This window comes from Epinephelus fuscoguttatus, linkage group LG1, assembly GCF_011397635.1.
Source record: "Epinephelus fuscoguttatus linkage group LG1, E.fuscoguttatus.final_Chr_v1".
Lineage (NCBI taxonomy): Eukaryota > Metazoa > Chordata > Actinopteri > Perciformes > Serranidae > Epinephelus > Epinephelus fuscoguttatus.
This window is the reverse complement of record NC_064752.1, coordinates 7,780,690-7,807,806: the sequence shown is the minus strand read 5'-3', so window position 1 is coordinate 7,807,806 and position 27,117 is coordinate 7,780,690. Positions and strand designations below refer to the sequence as shown.

The following is a 27,117-nucleotide window of genomic DNA, read 5'->3' as shown; positions in this document are numbered from 1 at the left end:
AAAATAGGATATAATGATGAAGTGATGGCATTTCATATCCAAAGGGTCAAAGGTCAATATCACTGAGACATCATAATGTTCTGCAAAAATAATTTTCTGGCCGTTACTCAACATTTGATCATATATTGGTGACACGACTCTTGGGTACCCACCTTGAAACTATCCTGATTGTATAGATCTTTTGTGCTGATGATGTTTTCAAAGACATGGATGTATGGACATGTTTCAAGTATGCACCTTGAGATTAATGATTTTATTTATTGAGTTCTTTATGTTTTGCCTTATACCCACCATAGCTTTATATGCCCGTGTGAGACTAGGGGCTTTAGTTCTCATGCTCATAGCCTTGAAAAAGTAGAAAAGCCATTTGAAAGGCGGCTCTTGTAAATCGCTCTCCAGTCCTGAGTGGGAACACACCTACAATCCAGAACAACTACAGGAAATATGCCAGAGAGCAAAGGCCTGTGAGTTTCAGGGGACAGCCAGCAGTTACACCAACCATGAACCATAGTGTGGACCATCTGCGTAGGACAGTGGGGACATAGGGTACTGAATTAGGGGGCCACAAAAATAGCTTGTTAGAATAGTTTTGTTATAGCTGTTTCTTCATGTGCTTCTAACTGGTATGAATGCCATGACACATATAACATCAAAGAGCACTGACAAATCAGTAACGCTCGCTTGTGGGCTGATGAGAAACATGAATGTAGCCTCTGTGACATCACACATTGAAGCCTGGAAGTTGAGTTTACTGCAAACCATGTTCCCTGTCGGACTTTGGAGCCAGAAAATCCACATAGAGCCATAGAGCCAGTCTTTGCTCTCTTTATTTGTATCTTTCCTTTTCTTCCACTTTCAACCTCGACTTTCCTGTCTTGCCTTCTTTCTCTCTCTCTCTCTCTCTCTCTCTCTCTCTCTCTCTCTCTCACACACACACACACACACACACACACAGTCACACATCACCACTCCAGCCTGCAGGCGTAGTCGAAGTGAGGCACCCAGCTGTCATTGCTTTTGATTTGAGTCTGCTAATGGAGCGACGAGCGCCGCGCGACGACGTCCACGAGTGTGAAGCGCTGAGATCCTCCTCCCACTGCCTCACCCCACAAACTCTCACACTTTCGCACACGCACACATCACCCCCAGGTGCCCGTTTTGCACAAACATCCATCTGCATCACTTGTTATCACTCTCTTTCTTTTTGCTCTCTTGTCTCGTTCCCTCTTGTTCAGACTCTCAGTTGGCTCAGTCTTCATTTTCTCTTTCACCTTGGCTCTCTCTCCGTCTTTAACACTTCCTTTGTCCCCTCTTTATTATAATTCAGTTTTATTTTAATTCAATATGCTTTCACACACAACAGTATTGTATTTATTTTTCTTACCGAAGCATGTAATAAAACTGAAAATGAACTGCTCTGGGTGTGTAAGCTGAATAGCTCTCTCCCTGTCTCAATTTCCAATTCAGAGTTTTTTTAATGGAATGCAAATTAGGAACAACAATACCAAATGGTAATGCATTTAAAGATAATCATAAAGATAATCAGTTTGTACATTGAATTAAATCCCTCTCTTGTTTCAGTGTGAGCCTGTGCAAGGGTGTCTGTGTGTGTTTGAACCTGGACTGCATTCATTCATTCTCTCTGCCTCTCTCTTTCCCTCCCTGTCTTTCATATCTCCGCACATTCTCTGTGTCTCTTCTTCACTCTTTCTCTCTGCCTCACTGTGATTCTTTCTTATTCTCTGTGTTCTGTGTGCATTCGTTTCAAAGCAGCTTCATTGCAGAGAGAGGAAAGGAAGCGCCTGAAGTTCTCGGCACATCAGTACATGTTTTGGTGTTACTGGGACACCAGCTCAGAGTGAATGAGACGGCGAACAATTAAGCAATAAGCCACGAGAGGCCGTGATTTTAGTGCCTTACAGCGCCCCTCAGCTGTTCTAAAATCACTATAAACCACCGCTACGAGTGGTTTATTGCTTTTATAAAATGGTTACTACCTATTTTTTGGAAATGTTTCACAAAATAAACACACAGCAACAATAAAAGCAATAATATATTGATAACAAATAATCATTCTCACAGCAAACAATGAAATTAAGCGACATTCACTTGAATGGTTGCCAAGCAACACACAGATGCACTGTAAAGTGACGGCTCCTCCGTGGAAAACCAAAGTTAACTCCTACGGGCTCTAGTATACCTTACTAAAGACACTTGAAAACCAAATATGATGCATAACAAGTTGTGCCAATGGTGTGAAATTGGGCGTGGTCACCTCTCCCCTGTCTACCCCACCTACCTCATTTGGAAGTGTGGTTAACGTCATGTGGATGGGTGAAAGCAGATTTAAAATGATAAAACACTTTATACAGTGCAAATTTAATGTCTGTTTCCTATTTTGCCACGTTTTTATCCACTAGCTTACTATCTGATATCAACCCAGTGTAAGATCACGTCAGTTGATGTCAGATCTGTTGAGAGTGTGTTGCTAAAACAGAGACAAAGTTAATTTTCTCCTGATTTGTCTGTCTAAAAATACATGCTATTTCAGTGTCACAATGTAAAGAAGGGTTGGGGCTTGTGAAAACTGGGCTCAATATTTACTTTAGTGTCCATGGAGTGAAGGAAACGGTCATTATTTGTACTCACGTTCACTTTTTCAATTGGCACATCAGTCCGTGCTGGAAGAGGGATGCCTCCTCAATTGCTCTTCCTGAGGTTTCTACCATTGTTTTCCCCCGTTAAAGGGTTTTTTTTGGGGAGTTTTTCCTTATCCGCTGTGAGGGTCCTAAGGACAGAGGGATGTCGTATGCTGTAAAGCCCTGTGATATTGGGCTTTATAAATAAAATTGATTGATTGATTGAATGAAGACACAACAATTCCAAAAAATACCCGCAACATCCTGGAAAACTGATTTTGGTTACAGTGAAGCCCAGTTGAGTAACCAAGCTTCACTGTAACAAAAATGATATCGCTAGCAGTCAGCAACATAGCAAGAGAAAAGTGAGCATAATAGGCTATAAACATGAAAGCTAGCTAATGCTACATTAGTAGCTACATTAACTTACCATTGTTGCTGTCGTTTGACTACTTTGGATGGAGATAAAAGGTCACTGGATTGGGCGACAGCAACGACAGGTAACATTATTTGTCCAGTGAAACAACAGGACACAGTGGGGTCAAACAAAAATCTCTGTACGCCCTCTTTATCTCTTTTGTAGCATATTTGTGTGCATTTGTTGAATGATAGCGTTTTGTGCTTCTGGGGGTCTTCCCATTGGTCCAACAGCCCATTGTTCCGACCATATTAAACCCATTGTTCCGAAGTCCCGTTGTTCCGAAATCATCATGATGCCCTGTGGTTAAGGTCTGGCTAGGTTTAGGCACAAAAACCACTTGGTTAGGGTCAGGAAAAGATCATGGTGTGGGTTAAAATGAAAAAGAAAGTGATAAACACATAAGCTGTGAGCCTGCTTCGCCTCAAGCCTTTCCCAGCTGACCCAGATATGTTTATGTTTTATCCCGTTCATTGGTTGATTGCAATATATCCCAGATATTAACCAAGTATGATTTGAGTTTGATGGAGATGTGAGTATGAGATTTAGTTATTGGATATATTTTTGTTTTTGTAACCATAGCGATGATGCTCCACTCATGCAGGTGGGAAAGTTTCCCTCTGGGAACTCGTAGTTGGCAGTCAGCTAAACAGTGCTGCCCTCACTTTGTGTTTTGTCAAGAAATCAAACCCAGAAGACAAATGACAGGAAACATGAACCGTTCCAGGGGCCGTGGCTCTGCAAGTTGGAGGAAAAAAAAAATTGCGTTGGTGGAGGTTTCCGCTCCACCGGGTGCCTTCTGGTTCATTCATGTTGTCTGTCTTAGTATCTGTCTCTTTTATTTATTCTTCTTCTCTCCCTCCCTCGCTCGTTCTCACCTTGCCTCCACACTTTATATAACCTGTATTTTCATTTTCACAAACGCACATACTTTATGAGAGGCTGAAATGTGTTTGGGGTTGAATTGCTATTAATGTGTGTTTTTCCCACCAGTCAATACTCTTTTGTACTGACTGTCATTCACAATGACAGCTGTCCTCCAGTGTTCAACCACGTGTGTGTGTGTGTGTGTGTGTGTGTGTGTGTGTGTGTGTGTGTGTGTGTGTGTGTGTGTGTTTGTGTGCGTGCAATCATTGACAGTTGTGCATTGTGGAAAGTTGCCAGTAGCAACATTACGACAGACATTGATAGCTCTTTTAACAGAAGAACTATTGAAGTGCTTCTGCCAGTTTAGTGGCCATGGGTCAATTTGCTCAGTTTGTTCCAGTCTCAAAGTGGAGCTCATGTGGAGAAACACAGACCTCTAGTAAAGAGCCAACACCACTTCATCTCCAATATTGATCTGAGTGAAGTTTAACACACAGTTTAATAACAGATGAATGATCTTTTGGATTTTCTCCGACATGACATCGGAGGTGGTTCGGAGGTCAAACTCTAAAGCTCGCTGTTTGTTTTGGACTTTTTTTTTTACATTCTGAATATTTTATGTCGGAATGATTAAACTAATTAAGCATAATGTTAGTTCAGGCAGGACACGATGTCAGCTCACATCAGCTGATCTCAAACAGCCCAATCAACTGATAGAGCAGCTGATTGATGGAAGGGAGTCAGCTGATAGATCACATGATTCCTTTCTATGCAACCAATTGGTGAATCTCATTCAGGACGCCCTATTTAAACTGATCTGGCCTGCCTACTGTTGCTGCTTCCTCTGCAAGCCACTATGCAACCTGCCTCCACCCCAGCTCCTCCTTTTGCTGTGTCTGACTTATCAGTGTCATTTCTGCTTGTCATTGATGCTGCTCTGTTCTGTTCCTGGAGGGTCTTTGCTGCTGCTCTCCCTGCCTTAGTCTTTCCATGTAGGCGCATGGAAGGGCAGGGAGGTTAGCTTTCTCACTGTCAGGCTTTACTCATTTGCACATGGAAGGGCAGCAAGGTGTGCTCTCTCTGCCTCAGGCTTTCTGCAGAGGCCCGAGGAAAGGGTAGCTTAGGTATTTTTTAACCTGGACCCTATTTTTTATGTTAGTTTTTATGTCCAAGTGACTAATAGAGACAACCGTTTTTGAAATTTGTCCAGTCATAACTATATTTATAATATTCTGTGCCTGTTAGTGGCAAAAACAGAGACTTTTAGAGGATGTAGATTAATGGTGCATAAGCCAAGATTGGTTAGATTGCAGCCTGTTATGTCACTTGTATCTGCAAAGGTCTTACTCAATACTGGACCAATTTCAACAATTTTTCATCACATTAGTCACTTCGACACAAATAGCGGGTCAAAAAATAGGAAAGTTACCCTTTAACAAAGTAACACTACACTCAAATAAATAATCCCTAATGTGCAAAATGCTAAGCCAACCTTACTGGGCCAAGATTAATTAAACATTTAATCAAATGAACTGAACCAAACTAAATCATATCAAACAAAGTAAAGCTAAAGTGTATAAAAGTGTGTCTCCTGTCTGATTGCAGATTACCTACAAGGCCCTGAGCTCACTGGACCCCAGCGCTGATCTTACAACCCAGAGGGGACGGGTGTTCAGGCTCAGGAATGAGACCCATCACCTGTTCGTAGGTCTTTACCCAGGGACAACCTACTTCTTCACCCTCAAAGCATCCACGAACAAGGGCTTTGGCCCGCCCGTCACTACCCGCATCACCACCAAAATAGCAGGTAAAAATCCTTTGTCATATTTTGTGCTTCTGAAAACAATGTGTTAATTGTCAGTGTGACTGTGTCCTTTCATTTCTGGGGACATTTCTTTGGCACTTAAAGACGCTGAAGGTATTGTTTGTTGGCCAGGTGGTGGGATGGCATGTCACTCAGTTCATCAGTAAATCTGCCAGTCTGTGTTTCTGTTTGTGTCTTTGTCTGTCTGAGTGACCGTTTTCATATCTGTCTGACTTTTCCTCTCCATTTGTAACCTTCTGTTTATGTCACCTGCCTCAATCCAACGAAAATGTCAGTGGCACCCAAAAAAAGGAAAACAATCAAGTTTTGTGGCAAGAACTGTGAAGTGACCGCACATGTTGATGCATTTCTTTATTCTGGAACAGGAGGACTGCACTTTTCTTATTACAGCTGTTTTGTGAAGAGCGTTCTTTGTTGTTTAAATGACAGAATTACTAATGCAAAATAAGAACTCTTACTTTTCCTTTCTTTGCATGTCTCTCTTTGTCCTGTATTGTTCTGACTCACCCTGGCTGTCCTTCTCCAGCTTTAGTTAATTCTCCTTCTGTCTCTCTGCTCTTTTTCCTCTAAATTCCCTTTCCTCTTTCTTTGTATTAACTGCTTTCTCCCCTTTTTTATTTCTCTATCTCTGTCATTTCATCTCTTTTTTACTTTTCTTTAAAAAATGCCTTCCCAAATGGCACATCTGATTGTCTTTCAGTCACAGGTGTTGTTATTTCCATTTCCTCCTCATTGAGGTAGTTGTGACCTTTAGTTTGTGATCGTCCGTCAAGCTGTCAGAGCTAGCATGGAGCCTTCACCGTAACTAACTGCAGTCCTTGAAGAAATGTTCTCAAATTTATGGAAAACTCAAAAAGCAATTTCAGAGAGAAGCAGACAGAGGGGTCTACAGTCTGTGTTTGAAGGATATATCCAGGATGTCAAACTGACTCAGCAGCAACAACAGGTTAAAAAGACAAAGATAGTTTGAAGCTAAAGCCGAACTATAGGCTACAGATCACAGTGTAAAAGTGAACCACCACATCACTGCTGATCGCCACACAAGACAATGAATATAAAGGGAAACTTTGATGATTTTCAACCAGCTATGTGTCACAGCAGTGTGTGCACATGAACAGTGTAAGGCTTTCACCCATGCTGCCAGCATCCGGAGCTCCACTAGTGGACAGACAGGGTGCAGGGCTAAGCCGAACATCACTCATCTGCACATACTGCCATGACACACACCTGGTTGAAAATTGGCAAAGTTTCTCTGCTTCTCCTTATTGGTTCCTGTAGAACAGGGTCGGTCATCATTCAGTGTTATGATCAATAAAAACAGAAAGAAGCATGTGTATAAATTCAGTAGACAAAATACCTTCAGTAGCTACGTAGCTAACCCTACAATTTCCAGGGTTTGATTTGGTTTTGGGATGAAAAAGAAATCTTGTTACCTCACCAGGTATTGTGTGTCACCATTACACATGCCCCGGGCAAAACCCAAAGCTTGAAATACCAGCCTGAAAATGAGGAAAATATAAATTGTCTAGTGTATTGAGCACAGCTGTGTAGTTGTCGGATCATTGTTGGAGCTGGCCCGTGCTACTCTAAGATTGGTCAATTGCCATTTGAGGGGCGAGACTTAGTGAAGGGTCAGCTGTCTTCAGCGCTAATGCAGCCTTGATTCAAGATGAATTCATTAATGGTGGTGACTAATTGCGTTGCATCACGAGCATTAATTGCATGCAGGTTAGTGGGCAGCTGCCAGTGTTCTCCCTTAATTATATATTTGTTTGTATTGAAAGTACTGAAGCTATGAAACTGGAGGAAAAGCTTAGCTTTTTCTTATTGCAGTGGTATCAACAGAGGTATAGACAACTCTTATTTATAGTGTTGAAGTTTAAAATTCTGACTTGAACCCAAATATAAGCAGTCCTGATGCTCTTCTCTAGCCACTGAGCCACACCACTGAATCCTGAGTCCTGGTATTGTTAAGTGCTGATTGAACTACAGGGGACTACAGTCCTAATGTGTCATCAGCATGTTATTAGCATCGTCCGATCTGTCAACACCAACAATGATTTTTGCATGACCTTTCCACTGAGCCTCCATTACTCCTTCATCTTTTGAAATCTTAACAACATGTTGCTAGGAAAAAAAAAAAACAAAAAAAACGGTAGCACTTCCACACATAACAGAGACGTCTTCCTCCAAATGTCACGCCATCCCCAATCTTCATTATCTCATTCAGGGACCCAAGGATGAAGAGACTTCAATTAAACGATGCAGACAGATAGAGATGGATGTACATGGGAGGAGGGGCTGGACTCGTCTTAATATCCTAAATGCCACACCAATCAGGGGAAAAACTGTTGATGTTTTACTCAGACAGGCACTGATGCTGCACCTTCAATATGAGGCCATGACAAATGTGAAATTAAAAACCTGAATGTAATGGGATGTCTGCGGAGCGAAGCGTACATCCATCTTTGTGTTGCTCTTAACAGCACTGGATAAGATCACTGTTGTCAGGATGTGACACAATAATGTCAAAACAAAAGATCAGAGCCAGAACAGATCTGTGGATTTGTTTATTTATTTGAGATTTATTTCAGTATTAACTCAAGAGGTTGATGTGTAGATGGTGATAAGTACCTCCTGTATTTATGACAAATGGTTGGCCTTGACATGCAGGTTTGTTGACTCCCATTTTGCAGCCTCAAGTTTCGAAATTTGGTGTCACCATCTTGGATTTTTGGAGCCAGAGGTGACTATATGGTGGAGCTAACCTTAACACTAGCTGCTAGCGTGGTTAAGAAGGTGTTTCCTAATGCTAATGCTAATTTCCGCTAGCAAATAATAAGCTTAGAACCATTAAAACAAAGTGCTTACCGCAAAAACTTAACATCTGATTTTTGAGGCCATGGTTACGTTGCCTAACCAACGTTGTTGCCGTGGTAGCAACTTGTCAATTGATGACATCCACCTGTCACTCAAAGCAGCCATGCACTTAATAATGCATAACTTTAAGCCTTAAAAACAATTTAACGGGTAAATTGTATTAGAATTCAGTTGGCATGAACGGAAAAATTAGCTATAAAGACCAAAACCATTTTTGGACCAGGCTGTAAACAAAGTTGGGCATTTTAATGTGGAGCGTTTATGGAGATTGAGTCACTATTGAAGCCAGCCTTAAGTGGCCATTTGAGGAACTGAAGTTTCTGGACATGTTCCATGTTGGCTTTCGGACATTTCCTGAGTAATCCGAAATGAACACATACGTAAACCTTTCATGTTGTGTCCTGAGAATTTGTATATCATTTTTGGAGCACGTGTGAAATCTAACAGCCCTTGCTCTCCTGCATTGCTTCACTGTCCTTTGACATAAAGCTCATTTTAGACTTTGAAACTTATGTTTTGTTGTGTTGCACCCTTTTGAAAGGTGCCTGTTAGGTTGAGGAAAATAACAGAGGAAGGGGTGGGGTCAGTGTGTTCAGTTACAGTGAATGTTGTTATTGTGCTGGACAATATACTGTGACTTCCTGCTTCATCATTCAGTAAAAGTTACCCAGGTTTGACATGTCAGTTTCTTAAGCTTCATTGTATGTTTTTCTTTTCTCTCTTTTTTACCATCAGCTCCGATGATGCCAGAGTACGAGTCTGAGGCTCCTCTGAACGAGACAGAGACCACCATCACCATCCTGCTAAAGCCCGCCCAATCACGTGGCGCACCTATCAGGTAATTTCTTACCTGTATCTTTATTTTGCTTTTTATATAAGTTCCTGTTATGTACTCTTGTTTCCTCTCCTTCCATCTCTTCTGTCCTCTGCTTTCCTCTTCTCCAACTCATTTTGTTCTCTCAACATCCCTCCTACTTTCATCTCTTTCATTTCCTCCTCTCGTCTCCACCCTCTCTTTCTTTTCCCGCTTACATCCACTTTCCTCTCTCTCTCATCTTCCTCAAGGGTCTCTTTTAAAGCCACTGAAATCACTCACACATATAAGTCCAATTTGTATGCAAAGAAACTCAGAGAATGGGACTTCATTTTTTTTATAGATTTGGCAGTGAAACTTATCGTCTTTAGTCACTTGCGTCCTGAAGCTTTAGCCGCTGCCCTGTGGTGATGCAACTCGGAGTGGACATGACAGGCCTAAATGTCTCATGGTAATTTGGCAATCAGTGTCCGGTCACTTTAGGCTTGACTGCTTTAACTGAAGCACTCTGCCAACAGCTTGTTGGCACAGGGTGATAAAGTAAATGTTTTTAGGGAGTTCTTTCACATTATGTAGCTGTTGTGTTTCATGTTTCATGTCGAACCATTTTTGTCTAACTTGTTGGATGGTTCTTATGACAGAGGACACGGAGTAAACGGCACCTGTTACCTTCTTCCAGGCCTTTGATTTACCTGTCCCTGTCACACTACTACTAACAGAAGAAAATGAAATGTTTTTCTTAACCCCACTTCACCTAAAATAATTTCAATTCTTTATCAGCGTCGGAAGTAGAAGTAGAAGTTTTTCTGTCTCTTCCACGCTTTCTTTATTTGCTCCGTGTTTGCAGGGCTACAGGATGCACCTGTCCATAGTGCTTATCACCTCCTTATATTGTGGCCACTGGCTATTCATGGGCAGTGATGTAGGCTATGCTTATTGCTGCTGATTTTTATGATCATATCTGAGTTTTCCGCAGCGTTCATGAAGACGAGGTAGTTTTTCAGTACCAAGGTTTTTTATGTGCAAATCTACTCACAGATTTACTACCATTTCATGAATGACACCTATTGTGCTTAGTCATTTAATGAATAGCCACCAATCATGTTTTAAAGTTGCATTAGAATGCTAAGTATCAGGTTATGGGCTTTAATATTATAAGAGATGATACAGTCAAATCCTTTTCCTACAGTAGTGGTGGAGACAAACAGCAGGTTGCCTTCATTCAGTTGTAAATCTCTTTAAAGTACCTAAAATAAAAAAGCGAGCAAAAACACAAAGACACACTCAAGCCTCATTCCTCCAGTCCCGGTCCACTGCACCCACTGGTTTTGTTTTAAAATGGACACACAGCTAATTCATTCCTGCTCCCCTTCTCATTTTTTCAGCCAGCGTGTTTTTTAATTAAAAGTTCACTTTGAACATGTGATCCCATCCATTTCATTGGTGTAGGGGAGAACATAATTCTGCGGTTGCCTTTAGGGAAATACAGCTTCGACAAGGGTGCATGGAGAATATATATCACTTCAATTTGGACTTGGGGAAATGGATTTGAGAAATGTGAGCGTGGGTCAGTGGTTTACTGTTAATTTCTGTAAATCCCATACCATATCTTGCCGTTCATCACCCACGTATGGCAAATACATCTCATGTTGAATTAGGCTGCACTCCAATCACTAACATCTTTATGTGTTTATCAACTCGAGATAAGCCCCTTAACGTGTTTGCTTATTATGTGTGTTTTGTGCAAGTATTACATGTTTTAAGTGCCAACAGATGTACGTGGGGAAGTAGGGAGAAGGCATCTGTTGGTTAATGTGCACGCTGATGTTTTCTGCAGGAATTGTTTTTTTCCTTAATTTATTTATTCTGAAGAGATCAGAGCATCTCGAGTTCAGGAGCTTAGATGAGGAATGTTTACCAAAATGGCTCTACTAAGAGGAGCAGTTGTTGTGCTTGAGACACACACACACACAACATGTATACGCACATTAGCATGCTTGCTTGGATGCACACATATGGTCGTTCTCATACAGATAAGGGTAGCTTTACAGGCTAACAGTGGATGTCCACACATGCTTGCTCACAGACACAAACAAAAATGTATATGCACACACACATACAGATGAAGGCAGCTACACACAGGAAATCATTAGAGGTTTGAGTAAAACATAATACGATACTATCAGAATATGTTGACCACAATAGCGATGGCTTCACGATACAGCGATTCTGCAAAACTCGGCCGATTGACACCAATGTTAACACTTATATTATCATCACTAATAAAATGCAGGAAATATGGTGTTTTACTTAGAAATGATGTCCTTGTGTTACTTTTTGCACTATAACCTACCTCTGTTAAATTGGCAATAATAAGAAGAACTCTGGTACTGTGAACATACATGTGAATGTCTTAATTCATATAGACTTTGCATGATTATTTTATTTCCCAGAGGCTTTTGCACATCATGTTTTTTGATTTATTTTGTATTCAAATTAAGCCATATTTAAGCCATCAAAAGCAGGTATTTTGGGTTTTTTTAAATTGAAAAACATAAAAATTTAATTGGCCGATATATCGGTTATCAGATTTTTTTATTCCATAATATCGGAATCGGCATCGGCCCCAAAAAATCCATATCAGTCCGGCCCCAGTCTGTTTTACTGAAGAAGAAATAAATCTCCGTAAATGGGCACAAATCCAACATATTCTCAGTCCCATTTTGTTATAACTGGTGTTCAGCAGACTTTTGATGTCTACAAATAACACAGTAGGTATCCTAGGTGCATCTGTTGTTGATGTTCTGGGACACCATGTGAATTTATGCCTGTTACATGCATTGTTTCTTTTCAAAATAAACTTCAGTTTTCACAATAAATGCGCAGTTTCTGCTCTTTAGATGCAGACAGTCTTTTTTTCTAAAACAAACAATGTCCGTAAATCATGTATTTTTTATTTTATTTTTATTTTTTATATAGTTTATTTTCTTGCACGTTTATTTCACTGCCAAACCAAATGCGGCACAGTATGGTTTCATCTTTTGTCTTGCATACTGCCAAGTCTATATCAATTTTGTTTTTCCCATTTGTGCCACAAAAGCTGAAAATGGGCCCAGTCTTTCAACTTTAAAGATGGCTATGCCTTATGATTTGTTTTCCGCAGCTGCCTGACTCCGCACTATCTGCTGTTAACCCCTATGAGTTGCGTCTTCACCACAAATCAGTTAACCTCCTATGTAGATACATTTACCCTCATTCACCTGATAAGCACCACGATGAGGAGTCATGGGATAGTGACTCTGCTAAGTCAAATTGGCAGGGATATCCGTTTAGAGATCTATTCAGCGCCAGTGTATCAATAAAATATAAGAGAAGGTAATAAAAAATATTCTTGTATCTGTATGTTTGCAGAGACAGAACCATGCACAAGGCCAGAGTCGCACACATGATAACATGCACACACAAACACACATATTATTGAGGTGTTTCTAACGTCAAATGCATTCACTGGCCCTGAACCCTGAACTTCATTCCAACTTTAAACCCTGAAGCCCATTGAAGAAACAAGCATCAGCACAACCGTCCTCATTTCTCAAAAACTCTTCCACCTTGACAGAATGTTGGTCATTTGCAGATAATGTGCCTACTGTCCAGAAAAATGCACACTTTGCAAATAGTTTTCATTTTCTAAGATGTTCCTGAAGGTCTAGAACTCTTCCTCACAAAGACGAGTACAACAGCACTGATGTATATGGAGACACACTGGGACACACTCATAGGAACACCTGTACGTCCAAAGACAAACACATGCACACACACACACACACACACACACACACACACTTGAACACACACAATCCCCTATTCGCCCCTTGTACTGGGCCTCTGCTTCATCCCTTGTGCAGCCTCTGAAAGCCATTAGTTTAAAATGGGTATTTCACCAGAAAGGCAGAAACAGCAAAGAGAGAGAGAGAGGGAGAGACTCATCTTTGGTCATCAGCAATTATCTTTTATGAAAGCTGCCAAACGGGAGCCGGGGATAATTGGCCGCGGCCCCCTTCACAGAAACATACATTTCCCTAATTGCGTATAATTGTGAAGTGAGTTCTTGGCGTGGAGGACGGAGGTAATTGCGGAGGGCCGCTGCGTTTGTCCTGACCGCTAAAGGAGCCCTCAGCCATTCATGAAGCCTCTCAGAGTGGAATGGAAACACACACACACAGACACACACACACACACACACACACACACACACACACACACAGACAAAGTAGCATTAAGTATATAAACACACCTCTACACACCTGTTAGAACACACAGACAAGCACACTTGCTACTGTAGAGCCACATAGACACCTGCTAGAGTGCACATGCACACAGACAGAGCACAGTGAGACACATCTGGACTTATTAATGTGGATAAGAACACACGTGTATGTAAAGTAGGATGTAACCTCTCTCCCCCGCACACACACACACACACACACACACACACGCACACACACACACACACACACACAGATATATATTTCTTACTGTTAATTTGTACTTTGCTGCTGACTCAGCAGCAGAAATGATTTGCCAGCTACTTTGTTAGAAAGTTAGCTGAAGTTTGCCTCCGAAGTAAATCTACCATTTGGAATAAAAAAAGTGACCCTTGGAACAAATCACACTGCTTTTTACAGGATAGTTGGCATTTTCCTGAGAATTCTTTACAGACCTCAGCCCTCCTCTGCTAATGCTCCTTTTGCCAAAATGGATTTAAAGCACTCTGGAAATTAAAGCTTTTAATGGTGGGAGCTCTGCCGTGATCAAACAAATCACTTTTTTAGCTGAATTAGGCGTCTTTTAAGGTAAAAATGCACCTGTTATTAAGTTTAAATTACAATGGGCTCCACAGAGATTAATGTCCCACCTGTACCTGTTTTTTCCTTTTTTTAATTAAAACTTTATTTTAATTTTTGCATTCAGAAGAAAATGAGTTACAGGCGATGTCTCCTACTCTGAACCGCCCCCTCCATTCTCTCCAGGCTCACCACCACAGGGCTGTAGGCTACATAGGAGTCTTAAAATGTCATCTTGTTGTGTTATTGGGTACTAGAATAAGAGTCATAGCTCAAAATCTAAATTTGCACACATACTAGCTGCCACTGCCCAAATGCCCTGCGTGCATTTCTCTGTGGAGTGTTTTAATACTTTCATGGTATTTATAAAGCAGCTATACTTGGTTTATATTTAAAAAGACATGGAAATCTGACTTTTCACAATCTGCGACCTTTAATGTCTTCTTTAATCTAGTTGAAGGGCACTGGGTTATTTTTATATTGCATGAAGAGGCTTAATTAAAGCAAAGGACAAAGCTCTCATATTCTAAATAAAGAGTGAAAAAAGGCGTGCTGAACTTCTTCAAATTTGAGAGACCAGGGTTTTCCCTGCCTATCTAAGACAAAGGTGCTGCCTGGGTGATTTCGGCTGCTGCCTTGGTTAGAGCGTGTGTGTGTGTGCATGGGGGGTGTTCAGGTGTAGCGTCTTTTGCGTGCACAAATCCATTACTTTCAATGTAGACACGTGTCATGCACGTTCACAACCCAAAGCGACCCCGTAGTGGCGCACATTTGATGTGACACGCTTGTTTTTTCATCTGGCGCACAGCTCCACGGACCTGCTTCTCCCTCCGGTGTTGTGTCAGATTGCGGTTCCCCCTCGGGCTGTGTCTCTCCAACTGTTTCCCACGGAGCTCTGCCCCTTTTGAAAGGCGAAGGAAGCCCATATGCGGAAAGACGTCGCCTCCGAGATGTAGAATGTGTATTATAGAAGAGAAACACACATTTCAGGACCACTGACTTGTATAATCAGAACAGACATGTCCTGTGATTTTCAGCGTCCTTTCATATTTAATAGAGTGGGGAACAATACCTGACAGTAATATCCTCAGCTGTCAGGATGTGCCTGCTGTAAAGGGTAAATATAATCATAGAAGGCTGAAAATCACAGGACATGTCTGTTCTGATTATACAAGTCAGCAGTGTAAAGCTCAAGCATGTGGGGGCCTCCTTTCATATTTAATAGAGGGGGGGACTGTATCTAAAAGTACAGCTGTCATGATGCCCCCCGCCACAGGCCTTTGCCACCTTGGTCTCGAAAAAACCCAGGGAAAACCCATCATCTCTCTGATCTCTTGATTAATGACGGGGGCTTTGTTGACTGTGTAAAATGAATCAACAGCTCAAGAGAGATGTGAATGCTTTATTTTGTAAATGTATTTATGTGACTTTATTTGTGTTTACAGCTCCTACCAGCTCGTTGTGAAGGAGGAGCGCAAGTCCAAGACCCGCCGCGCTGCTTCCGAAGTCCCTGAATGTTTCTCGGCTCCTGTCAGCTTCCGCAACGCCTCCATCTTGGACTCTCCGTACTATATCGCTGCTGAACTGCCCCCATCCAGCCTCACGGTTGTGCAGCCGTTTACAGTGGGAGACAACAAGAGCTACGGAGGTTTCTGGAATCCTCCGCTGTCACCGGCCAAGAGCTACAGCATCTACTACCAGGCCATGAGCAGAGCCAATGGGGTGAGTCTCAAGATTTTAAAAGTACCTTTAATAACTGGAAGAAATATTTTCAGGGATACTTTGGATTGGAATTATATTTGTCAAAGTCTGATTATAATATTTTGATATATTTATCTTGGTGACTGTTGTGAAATATTGTCATCCTGTGTGGTTCATGAACTCATGACCCTCAGAGTATGAGTTGTAATAACACTGACGATTCTTTGACTTTTGATTCAACGCCACTAAAAGGTGAAATGTAACACTAACATGCTATCACTTTAGTTTAGGACAGCTGTACTTTGAGCTGAATGCTAACATAGCATGCTAATAATGTATGTTGTTGTTAGTGAGATTAACAAAGCAGCTAGAAGCAGTTAGCAGCTAACTCAAAGATGAAGAACAGCAGTTGGAAATGTCCGTAAATTGGGATATAGTGAATTCAGAGAGGTCTTTACCTTCCAAACAGAGAGTGAGATCAGCCACCATGTGTAAGGGACAGTAAATGATTGTTTTTGCCATGTCATAGCATTGTTATTGTTTAGAAAGTGCTGCCGACACATATGTTATATGTCACACTAGAGGCAGATGCTGTTTTGTTACACGTCACACCTCTTTTGCTTCCAGAACGCCGGCATGCTTTCAGTAATCCCACACTGGGGTGGCATCATACTGCTGTTGTTTGGTTCTGTGTAAAAAAGTAGAGGTGGTTTATTGTGCAATCTCTGTGTAAAAACATCTTAATATGAGATTTTAAAGTACTTTTGGCCACGCCTTAACTTGTGATGTCATATCAGGAGACTAAGCATCAGGTTAAATTTGCAGAGGAAGTAGAGCAGTGGTATCTGGAATCACCCTCTCAGGGTCCTAGTCCAGTAAAGTACAAGGTATGTCACTTCTTATCAGGGAAAAAAAACAAACAAAAAAAAAAACAAGCGGGAATCTTTACTCCCAGAATCCATCAGTCAGTTTCCTTCCCGTCCTCTGCCTGACAATGATTCTGTCTGAAAATATAACAACACCCCGCCCACCTCCTCCACCTCTCCCCTTCTCATAACTCATTCACAACTTGAACTTAGCTTTTGAATTTCCATAATAATCTGAACTCCTGTGAGGGTTGTTTTAATTTTCCACTGCCGTAACCACGGTAACTCAGTTTGGCGAGCGGGGCTGGGCAAGCTGGCTGATGCCGTGATGTAATATCCTCCTCCAGAAGGCAGATTTCCCACAATGCACTCACATGGAGAGAGACTGTGTGTGAGTGGGTGTGGGATGTGTGTGTGTGTGTGTGTGTGTGTGTGTGTGTGTGTGTGTGGGTGGGTGGGGGGATTCTTGCATGATTGAACAAGCGTGCGCGTGAGCAAATGAGTGTGCGTTTGAAAGTGTGTGTTGTTGCTTGTGCTTGTCAGCGCTTTGTATATGCGCAGACCCTAAATCCGGTCACGTAAGAATACCTTATTTGATTGGATCTCAGTCAATCCAATCAGTGTGAGGTTCGTTTGGGTCATGGATTGGAGCATTGTGGTGCTGCTGGTTGGGAGGCTTGTTGGCAAAAAGTAAATAGAAAAGCAAGTGGGCCTGTGCAGCCACCGTAACCCAGATGATTTGATGAGGAAGTCAGGCATAAAAAACGGACACACATTCATAAAAGTCATGAATTTATAATAAATAAATATCAGTTTTATAAGTTTATTTTCTCTGCACATCACGTCATCCACCCCGGAGAGAAATTGTTTTATAAAATACCTTTTTTTCATCCCAGCTAATGAAACTTCCAGAATGCTCGACTAGTTTTATTTTCTCCTTCGAGAGAGAGACATTAGAGATTTGTGCCAATATTTGTTTTTGGTGTGTAACATTTAGAAAAAGATATTTGCAGTCATAATGTGCAATACAGGATAAACACACATGCACAGCTGTGTTATATAATTGGTTTGGGGCTAACATTTACAATACGACAAGTTGCCTAAATTAAACAATAAAATATATATGATACAACATGTCAATGCGCTCTAGAGCAACACATTAGCATTTTCTGATCTGATGCTCTTATTGGCATTTTTCAGTACCTTCCAGTACTGCTGAAAATCAGCTCTGTGGTGAAGATTCAGTTTTTTATCGATCTTTGGTGAAACACCTACTTGGTTAGGTCAGGGAACGTAGTCGGTAGGAAAGGGACCACGAATAGGAGTCTCCCATGTGCAATATTTGGTTGACCCTTCCATTCCAGCCTCCTCTTACTGAAGAAATTGTAGCTTCATGAGGCCCTGATCACACAGAAAGTGTTTTCGCAGCTGGAGGCGGCTTTTTGTAATTGTTTTTAATGACAATGAAGCTTTTTGCTCGCTGTTTTTGCGTTGTGACACGCCTTGTGTTTCTGCGATCTAGGTGACAAGTGTTTTTGCTGGAGCGCTATGAAAAAACTTAAACATCAGAGCAAAAAAGTGCCCACGTCATCTTTTATCCCATTGTCCAATCAGATGATTTGAGAGGCGGGACCTCTGTGGTCGTTAGGACATCAAGTTTACAGTTGGTAAACAATGGAGGAGAAACTGGTGGTAGCTGTTGCTGGATAGCCATTGCTATATGGCCCAACGATAGACAGCAGGTTGTCAAACTGCCCCTGAGTCATCCTAAAATATGTCTGGAAACGTCCATTCTCGGAACCCATCGGCTGTATTCGGCGTCTGACTTCCGGCAGACAGCGATACAGCCTCTGGGGGCAGACCCCGATTTTTTGGCATTCCAGTTTGATTTGGGTGGAGGAGGCGAATTTCCGTTTCCGACTTCCGTTTATATATAAGTAAATATACTGAACCATTGTGATGGATTCAGAGTTAGCAGTGACGCCAATTATGTTTCGCCTTGTTAGTTCACCGCACGGAGCATTTAATCTGGCAACAACTGCAGCCGGCTCAAATGTGATTGGTCAATATCACGTGGACTACAAACAACTGGAAACCAGGGCTTTTCCACTCTTCTTCCAGAGGCAAGATCTCCGGGGTTTACATTCACTGAATGTAGAGTCTGTATATAGAAACTAGGAAACGTCCATCATGGAGGCGAAGCTCCTGGACCAACTGGTGGTACCCCCCATGATCCAACCCCTATTTTAGGGTATCATGTACCCAAACAGATCTCCATTTATCTGCTGATAGCCTCTCACCCTCAACCAGAACTACAGCAAGTACCCTCTGCCTCAACATGTCAGGAACTAGCTCCTGATTACTGTGAGAAATACAAAACAAAACAAACAAACAAAAAACGGCAGATTGATTAGATGGGAAGGTTAGTGTAAAGACGTGATTGGGTGGTTGCCTGGCTACAATAAGATAAGATAAGATAAGATAAGATAAGATAAGATACACCTTTATTGATCCCATAATTGAGAAATTCCATAAAAAAGGCACAGCAATCATTTTTGTTTTTACTAGTGGCATTCAATTAAAAAGAAACAGGCAGTGCGGTGCACCCCTCATTTTGCAACCTGCAGAACACTTTCTGTGTGATCGCAGCCTTACACTACTCATATAACAGCTACACTGTTTCCTCCTTTGCCCCCAACATGCAAGAGTCCCTAGAAAGCTTCGTCACTTGAACTTCAAATGTCATTTTCGGGCATTTGTGAAATGTTGTTGTTTGTTTTCGGAGGATAATCTTAATATTTAACTTCTTTTAGAAATGAACCAAAACCTTAACAAAATATTTTCAACTTTAAAATCCACTTCAGCTAACTGGCTCAGATAACGCAAGTGTGGAACGTCACCAGGTTGCTTTATGAGTCCTCCCACCTAAAGGTATAATATGTAGATTTCCACTCTGTGTTCAGAACATGTGCATTTGTTCCGCCATGTAAAAATATGTGGTAGCAGAGAACTTTTATTCTAATCAAATTAAAGACATGTAGACTGTAAACTGTTGGAAAAAGGGCAAAAAATACTGCATTAAAAACTGAAATGAATGTTGAAACAAAACCTAAACCATTGCCTTAGTGACAAAGCAGGTTGTTGGCCAGCCAGCTGAAAAGGCAAGGTTTGGTTTTGGGAAGTAAATCTACTTTATTAAGAATTAGGAAGTTTTAAAGGTGCATTTTGTAGGATTTATTTGATAACAATATATAGACTAGGATATGTCCAGAAGTAGATCCTTCATGTGAGCACTGTGAGCTTGCACCAGCATCATTAGCTCATATGTTCTGCAGTTGCCCGAGGATATTAAACCACTGGAGCAATATTTCTCAGACCTTATCAGGAATTATAAAAAGACCTATTGACTTCAATCCTCTGATGGTAGTTCGAGGAGTTATAGACTCAAACATAGTGAAAAACAGTGTGGAGCACATCATGGTATCAAGGTGCTGCATATTGCTCTGTTTGGAAAGGTGCACGGGCTATGTAGAAAATGAGCTGGCTAGTGAATCCAGTGCGACCAGCTGTCGTTTGACTCTGAACAGACTGCCGAGCCATGCAGAATGTCAGTATTTGAATAATTTATTCTTTAAATTCAATATCTCCATTATATACTGTTGCAATAAAGTGATATTTTGTCAATCAAGGATTTAAGTTATCTGCCGTTCTCACAAAGTCCTGTAATTTGTTTAATTTCTCAGCTGTCAGTCATTTTGTGAGAGTAGGTGTCACTTTTTTTTTTCCTCAAGCGGTGGATGTCTTAGAAAGAAACTCATTTACATTTTAGAGGACTTGGCTGGTTTGTTGTAGTTTGATCCCATGGATCAAAGTCTGTTTCTCATTCTCTGCGTGTCTTGGATAATCCTGCTAGTTTTCTTTTTTTTTTTTACCCCCTCTGAGCTCCACCTGTCCATCAAGGAGAACGTCTCTCCACCCTCTTTCTCTTTCATTTTCTGTCACTTTCTCTCTCTCGAGAACATTTAGAAGAAATTGTTCTCTCAAACCACCCACTCTCCATCTCTCCATTGCTCACTGCTGTTGCCTCTGTGCCTCTAATAGGAAAGAAAATCCACCTACATTCTTTCCATGTCTCACTTCCTTTTCTCAAATTATTTATTTTTTGTTTTTTAACCCTCCCTCTGTGTGTTTGTGTCCCTCTCTTCTTCCCCCTCATCTTTGACTCCTCTGTTCCCATTTAACAATTTTCCCTCACACTTCTTTTCTCTCCACCTATTTTTCCCTCCCACCTTTCTGCTCTTCATCCATACATCATATTTCTCTTGGTTGTTTTTTACCTTCTTTTTCTCTCATCCTCATTCTACCCTTTTCATTGTTACCTTCTTTTAACCTCCCACCCTGTCTATTTATTCTTTCCTCCTCCTCCTCCTCACATTTTTCTCCTTCTTTTTCATCATTTTCACCTCATCTCATCTTATCTCGTCTCACTCCCATTCTTACCTTTTATGTTACTCCTCCATGCAACCCGATCGCTCAATAAATGTGGAACTTCATGTTTCAACCACACTGTGGTTAACGTGGTTAGGTTTGGGTGCAAGAACCAATTGGTTATGCTTAAAAAATGTCATGTTATTCCTAAAATACCAGGTTTTGTTGGCTTAAAGCTGCTGGAAATGCAGCATTGTTTTGTTAAAAGCAACCACTGTTTGTGGCACTATCCCAGCAGGGAACACAGTGATGTCTCACTTAGAAAGAACCTGTTTGTGAGACACTACACTGGCAGAAACTACAGTGACATCTTGGCTAAAAAAATAGACACTATCCCGGCAGGAAATGTAGCGATGTGCCTGCAAAAAACAGACGTTTTTCGTGGCACTACCCTGGCAGGAATTGCAACGAGGTCTCTTTCAGAAAGAACCACTTTTCAAGGCACTATCCGAGCAGGGAACACAACAATGTCTCGCTTAGAAATAACCTCTTTTTGAGGCACTTTCATGGCACTTCATGGTGCAGGAAATGTAGCAATGTCTCGGCAAGAAACAGTGTTTTTTTTGTGGCATTATCCTGGCAGGTAATGCAGTGAGGTCTTTCTCAAAAAGACCTGCTTTTCAAGGCACTGTCCCAGCTGGAACCACAGCGATGTCTCGCTTAGAAAGAACCTCTTTTTGAGGCATGACACAGGCAGGAAAAAGACGCTTTTTGTAGCACTATCCTGGCATAAAAAATAAATAACACAGGGATGTCTCAGCAGAAAACAGCAGTTTTTCATGGCACTACACTGGCAGGAAATGCAGTGATGTCTTGGCAAAAAAGACACTTTTCGTGGCACTATCCTGGCAGGGAAAAACACAGTAATGTCTCAGCAGAAAACTAATATTTTTCATGGCCTTTCATGGCGCAGGAAATGTAGCGGTGTCTAAGTATAGTGGCACTATCCCAGCAGGGAACACAGCGACGTCTTGCTGAACAAGAGCCTGCAGAGATGCTTTTGTGGCACTGTCCTGGCAGGAAGTGTAGCAAAGTCTCTTTCAAAAAGAAGCAGCTTTTATGGCACTATCCCAGCAGGAAAGGCAGCGACATATCAGTGAAAAACAACCATGTTTGGAGGACAGAAATACAGCAAAGACTCGCTTGAAAAAAAAAAAAACAGTTTTGTGGTTTGCAGCTTAGCAGGCATTTCACCAGCTGTTGGTGTCACCACATCCACTATTTCCATCCACCTCCTGATAGCAAATTCAGCTCATATACTGTGTCACTTCGATATGGCACCTATGAAGCGTACAAATGTAGCGTATCTGTGGTTTGTAGAAATGTACAATGCCAATATATTCTTGTGGTGACTGCACTGCTCAGTGTTTCCTTTTCTTGCTTGCTTGCACTCCAAGCTGCTCCACTTGACCTCTCCTCAACTTTTCTGGTCCCTCTATTTTCTTCCTTTTACCTTTCCTTTCCTTTCCACTCCCTCCTTCCTCTAAACGTTTTCTGTCATTACTCCCTGTTCTTCCCTTCTTCTTCTTCTTCTTCTTCTTCTTCTTCTTGTCCTCCTGCCTGTCTTTTTCCTTCCTTTTTCTTTCAAACACTTCTGCCTCCCTCTTCCTTTTCCGCTTTTTTCCCTTAACCCATCTCTCCTTCTCTCTCCCCCCCTCTGGGGTGACATCAGTCTGATGCCAGTCTCTCATCTCCCATCATTGTGCCAATTAGTTGACGCTCCACGCATTAAAACTACTCACCAACGGCAATCTTGATATCTCCCTCGATGTCGTGTAATGTCACACGCACACACGTACATGCACAAACGTACATACACACACACACCACCCACATTAAAGGCAAACACACGTACAGACAAGAATAAAGTGCCGGGGGCTGTAAGTAAGAGAAGTAAGAGCAAGAGTGATCTGGGACTTGGGGATAAGGAACGAAAGGAGGGGGAATAAAAGTCTAAAAAGAGTGAAAGGGAGATTAAAGAAGATATAACACTGGAGGCAAAGATGGAGGCCGGCAGGGCTGAGGAGAAATAGCGGGAGAGGAGAGACATACAGGGGACACGGTTTGCAAAATGAAAGAAATCCAAAGGAAGGAATAAAAAGAGTGGGTGAGGAAACAAAGAAAATCTCAACAAACTGCTATGACGTATGAGTTTTTGGACCTTTACAATAAGTCCTCCAAAGTAAATGTCTTCAACCTCTTCCAACACTTAAGGGAGGAACCAGAAAGCTGACTGCGAGCCCAGCCAAAAGGATTGGGAGTGTATTGCCTGCAGCAAGGTTCCAGGTTCAAGTGTCGACACACTTTTGGCCTTAAACCTGGCTACCTCCATCAGTCTGCACTTGTCGTGCAAGGTGCTGCGAAACCTTGAGATTGGAGGCAAAGAAAGAAAGGATACAAACCCTGGGAAATGAGAGAGAGCAGACAAAGAAATGAGAATGAGAAGAAGAAAGTATAGAAAGATGGAGGAATGGTGAAAAGCAACCCGGTCCTACCTTGAAGTTGACGAAATCCAGTGCTTGGGCAGGGGCTTGTGGTTTCAGACATTGACAAAAGAAGCTGTCCTTCAACGTCGGCATGATACGTGGTCAGTCGCTGTGATGGTTGAACAGCACTCAGCGGCATCAGAGGAAAACGTGGCGGGACAAGAACGAAAGTTAAGGCGGCAAAAGCAAATGGTAAATGGCCACCTGCTACTCTGTAACCCTTTACATGCTCTCACACACTGGAACAGCCATTAGGGGCAATTTGGGGTTCAGTATCTGAAGCATCTTACTTTGACATGTGGACTGGAGGAGCTGGGAATGGAATCCCAGGTCTTCCAATTGGTGGACGACCCGCTCTACCTCTGAGCCACAGCTGCCACAGTCTGAGAGGGGCTGGGTTGGAGGGTTGGTGGATGGTTCCAACAAACACCAACTTTCACCCAGGAGAGCAGTGTTCACGTCCTGTAAAATTATATAGCTTAACCCTGTTCCTTTGTCCTAAACCTAACCGCGTGCCGTGCATTAGTTGTGGGAGGTCAATTCGCAGTGTTGTACTGATGTCGTGTTTTTATTATGAAAGAGACTGCATGCAAACTGCACATTTCCTATGAAAACAGAAGTGTATTTTGAAACATGTAACAGGCAGAATTTGACACGGCGTCCCAGAATGTCAACAACCAACACATCCAGGGCACCTCTCAGGTTGTATCTGGACATGAATGAATGAACATGAATATGTGACGAGGTCGGAGTGAGAATGTGTTGTGAATAGAAATAAGGGAAAGCGGTTTTCTCAGCATGCCACATTGCTGAACGGGCCGACGTCTTACTCACTCAACGTAGATAAGAGCATCAGTGAATCCATGGGAGGGCAGAGAAAGAGATGGACGGATGAGAAGGAAAGACCCAAAACTGCAAAGGGAAGTGATGAGAAAAGTGAGCAGGCAGGAGAGGTGGAATTGTCGAAGGAAGACAGCGAGGAGAAATGGGGCGAAAAATGGCACAAAACAAAAGGAAACGGTGGCACACGCGGAAAAACATGCCCTCCCGTGCTGTGAAAAATGCAGCCAGACACCTTTTCTTGACAAGTAAAAAGCCTCAGGGTTTGGCCAAGGTACTCTGACAATCAACGTCATTCTTACACACAATCACACACACACACACACACACAAACCTCAGAGTGCAGATTTAGGTGGTTGCAGGAGAGCGACATACAGAGAGAGATTTTACCAACTGACAGTCAGTGTCAATCAAGATGCACTCAGCTGACCTGAAAATCCCTAAATGCACTTTTATACTTTTATTCTGTGTGTGTGTGTGTGTGTGTGTGTGTGTGTGTTGGTTTCTCCGGATTGTGAGGACTTTTTATCGGTTTACATACCAGCATTATCAGGACACCACAGTATTATGAGGACAGTTCCAGTGTCCCCATAATTCAAACACTGTAGCAGCACTCAGGAGGCTGCCATTTAGCTGCTCCCGCTTTTTCTTGAAGTGTCCCCATAAGTCCATAAATCTGACATTTTTTGTGTGTGTGTGTCTCGCCAATTACGCGCCAAATCAATGCCAGCTTTACACAAAATCCCGCCACTCACACACAAAATGAGCGCAGTTCATTGGCTGAACACCCCTGGTCAGTGATTGGCTGCAGCCGATGTCAATCAGGCAGATCTGATCTGTGATTGGCTGCAGCCGATGTCAATCAGCAGATGTCCGCTCAGTACCGGAAATCTATGGCTGACGGTGAAACAGGCTTCATAAACAGGCATTTTGGACCGAAACCAACAAATGAGCAGGTAAGACTAACACTGTTTGATATTTTACTTTAAAAAATAGTGGTGCAATGTATCACGCACGCGAACGGCAAAGCAAAATGAGCTGCAAAGAGCCGAAGAAGAACGCCTTTTATTATTAGCGTTAGCTGCCAGCCGTTAGCTCATAGATAACGTAACACATAGATATATAAACGTAACGGACTACTAATGTGGCTATCGGCTAATTGATAACAGTTAAACGGCTAACGTAGACGCGTGCGTCACCGACTCGCCGGCCAGGTACACGTTTATTATAATAGTGGGCCCCAACGAGCATAGTGCGTCCGAATTCACACCTGTTCTTCTCTATTGATTTTCTCCGTGACCCTTCATTATAGTGAGAAGCCACGCATATCACGTGAAACAGCAGAACTGTAGCTTTCCGACAAGACCAAGTACTTGTCGGTAGACCAATGTTTTCACAGCGAAATAAATTGATAAAGTTACACTAAAATTATGTATAACAGAGCTTTCATACAGCTCTGCACACACATTACTCTTGGATGGATTACTCGCGAATGCAGGCTCGCACAGAAATGCCACGCATATCACATGAAAGCGCAGGAGCAGAGCTTTCCAGGGACACCACACACATCATTGTGCTGTCATCCCATCACGCTATAAATCCAGATCAAGTGTCTACAAAATAAAAACCTGACGAATTTCTTTACAATCCATTATACAGATCTTGTTATCAGTCACTTCATACAGTGAGGAATATCGTATCTTACCACGTCTTAGGCTTGCGTGTGTTTCTCCCTGTCTATCCACATTTGTAGTCCGGCTTTCAAGATGCAAATATCTCCATATTGTCCAGTTGACACTCCATCAAACTTTGTATGGCAAGACCAGCCACTTCACCTTTGCGCAGCCAGACAACTGTAGCCTAATTATGCATGCTGACAGGGCCGTAGTCACCATATACATTGAGGGGGACATGTGTGTCCCCCAATGCCCAAAATGCCCCCCCAATATATAACTGAAACTGAGAAACAATGGCAAACTTCGTTTACTGGAAACAAAGTGGCAAATATTATCTTGGAGGACATCATTGCACTTGGCTGACTATTTTCTATGATCTCAGATGTAAATATTGCATGTTTCTTTCAGATAAAACACATTTTTGACTTGTGAATGAGTCAATGGAATTTCTTGCAATAATGAAAAAATACTGGCAATCATGTCCACCTGGCACAAACCACATGTTTTGGACAGCTGTGAAGTGACAGAATGTCCCACCATCATGGTTCTTATATTGCCAGATTCCATAGAGTTTCCCCTCTTCATATATGGCAGAATATGTCAACTTCCAACTTGCTATGGTGAGATACATGTAAAAATGTAAGAATTTAGTAACACAGATTTGTTTTTTTCATTGATATAAAAATTAATATAAAATACAGGCACATAGAAGGACATGAAATGATGGCAAATCTGGTTAGCCCACATTGTCCTGAAAAAAACAAGATATAGCA

At 41.9% G+C, this 27,117-nt stretch overlaps 1 protein-coding gene across 5 annotated transcripts in view; it reads left to right on the top strand.

The window, feature by feature from the left end:
- Positions 1-27,117, top strand: part of ptprt (protein tyrosine phosphatase receptor type T) — a 561,846-nt gene that overhangs the window by 290,519 nt on the left and 244,210 nt on the right. For all 5 annotated transcript variants that reach the window (XM_049597546.1, XM_049597460.1, XM_049597372.1 and 2 more), the window contains exons 12-14: positions 5,530-5,731; positions 9,365-9,467; positions 15,733-16,009. In XM_049597546.1, coding sequence (XP_049453503.1) covers positions 5,530-5,731; positions 9,365-9,467; positions 15,733-16,009 — 582 coding nt within the window. The remainder of the gene's footprint in view (positions 1-5,529; positions 5,732-9,364; positions 9,468-15,732; positions 16,010-27,117) is intronic.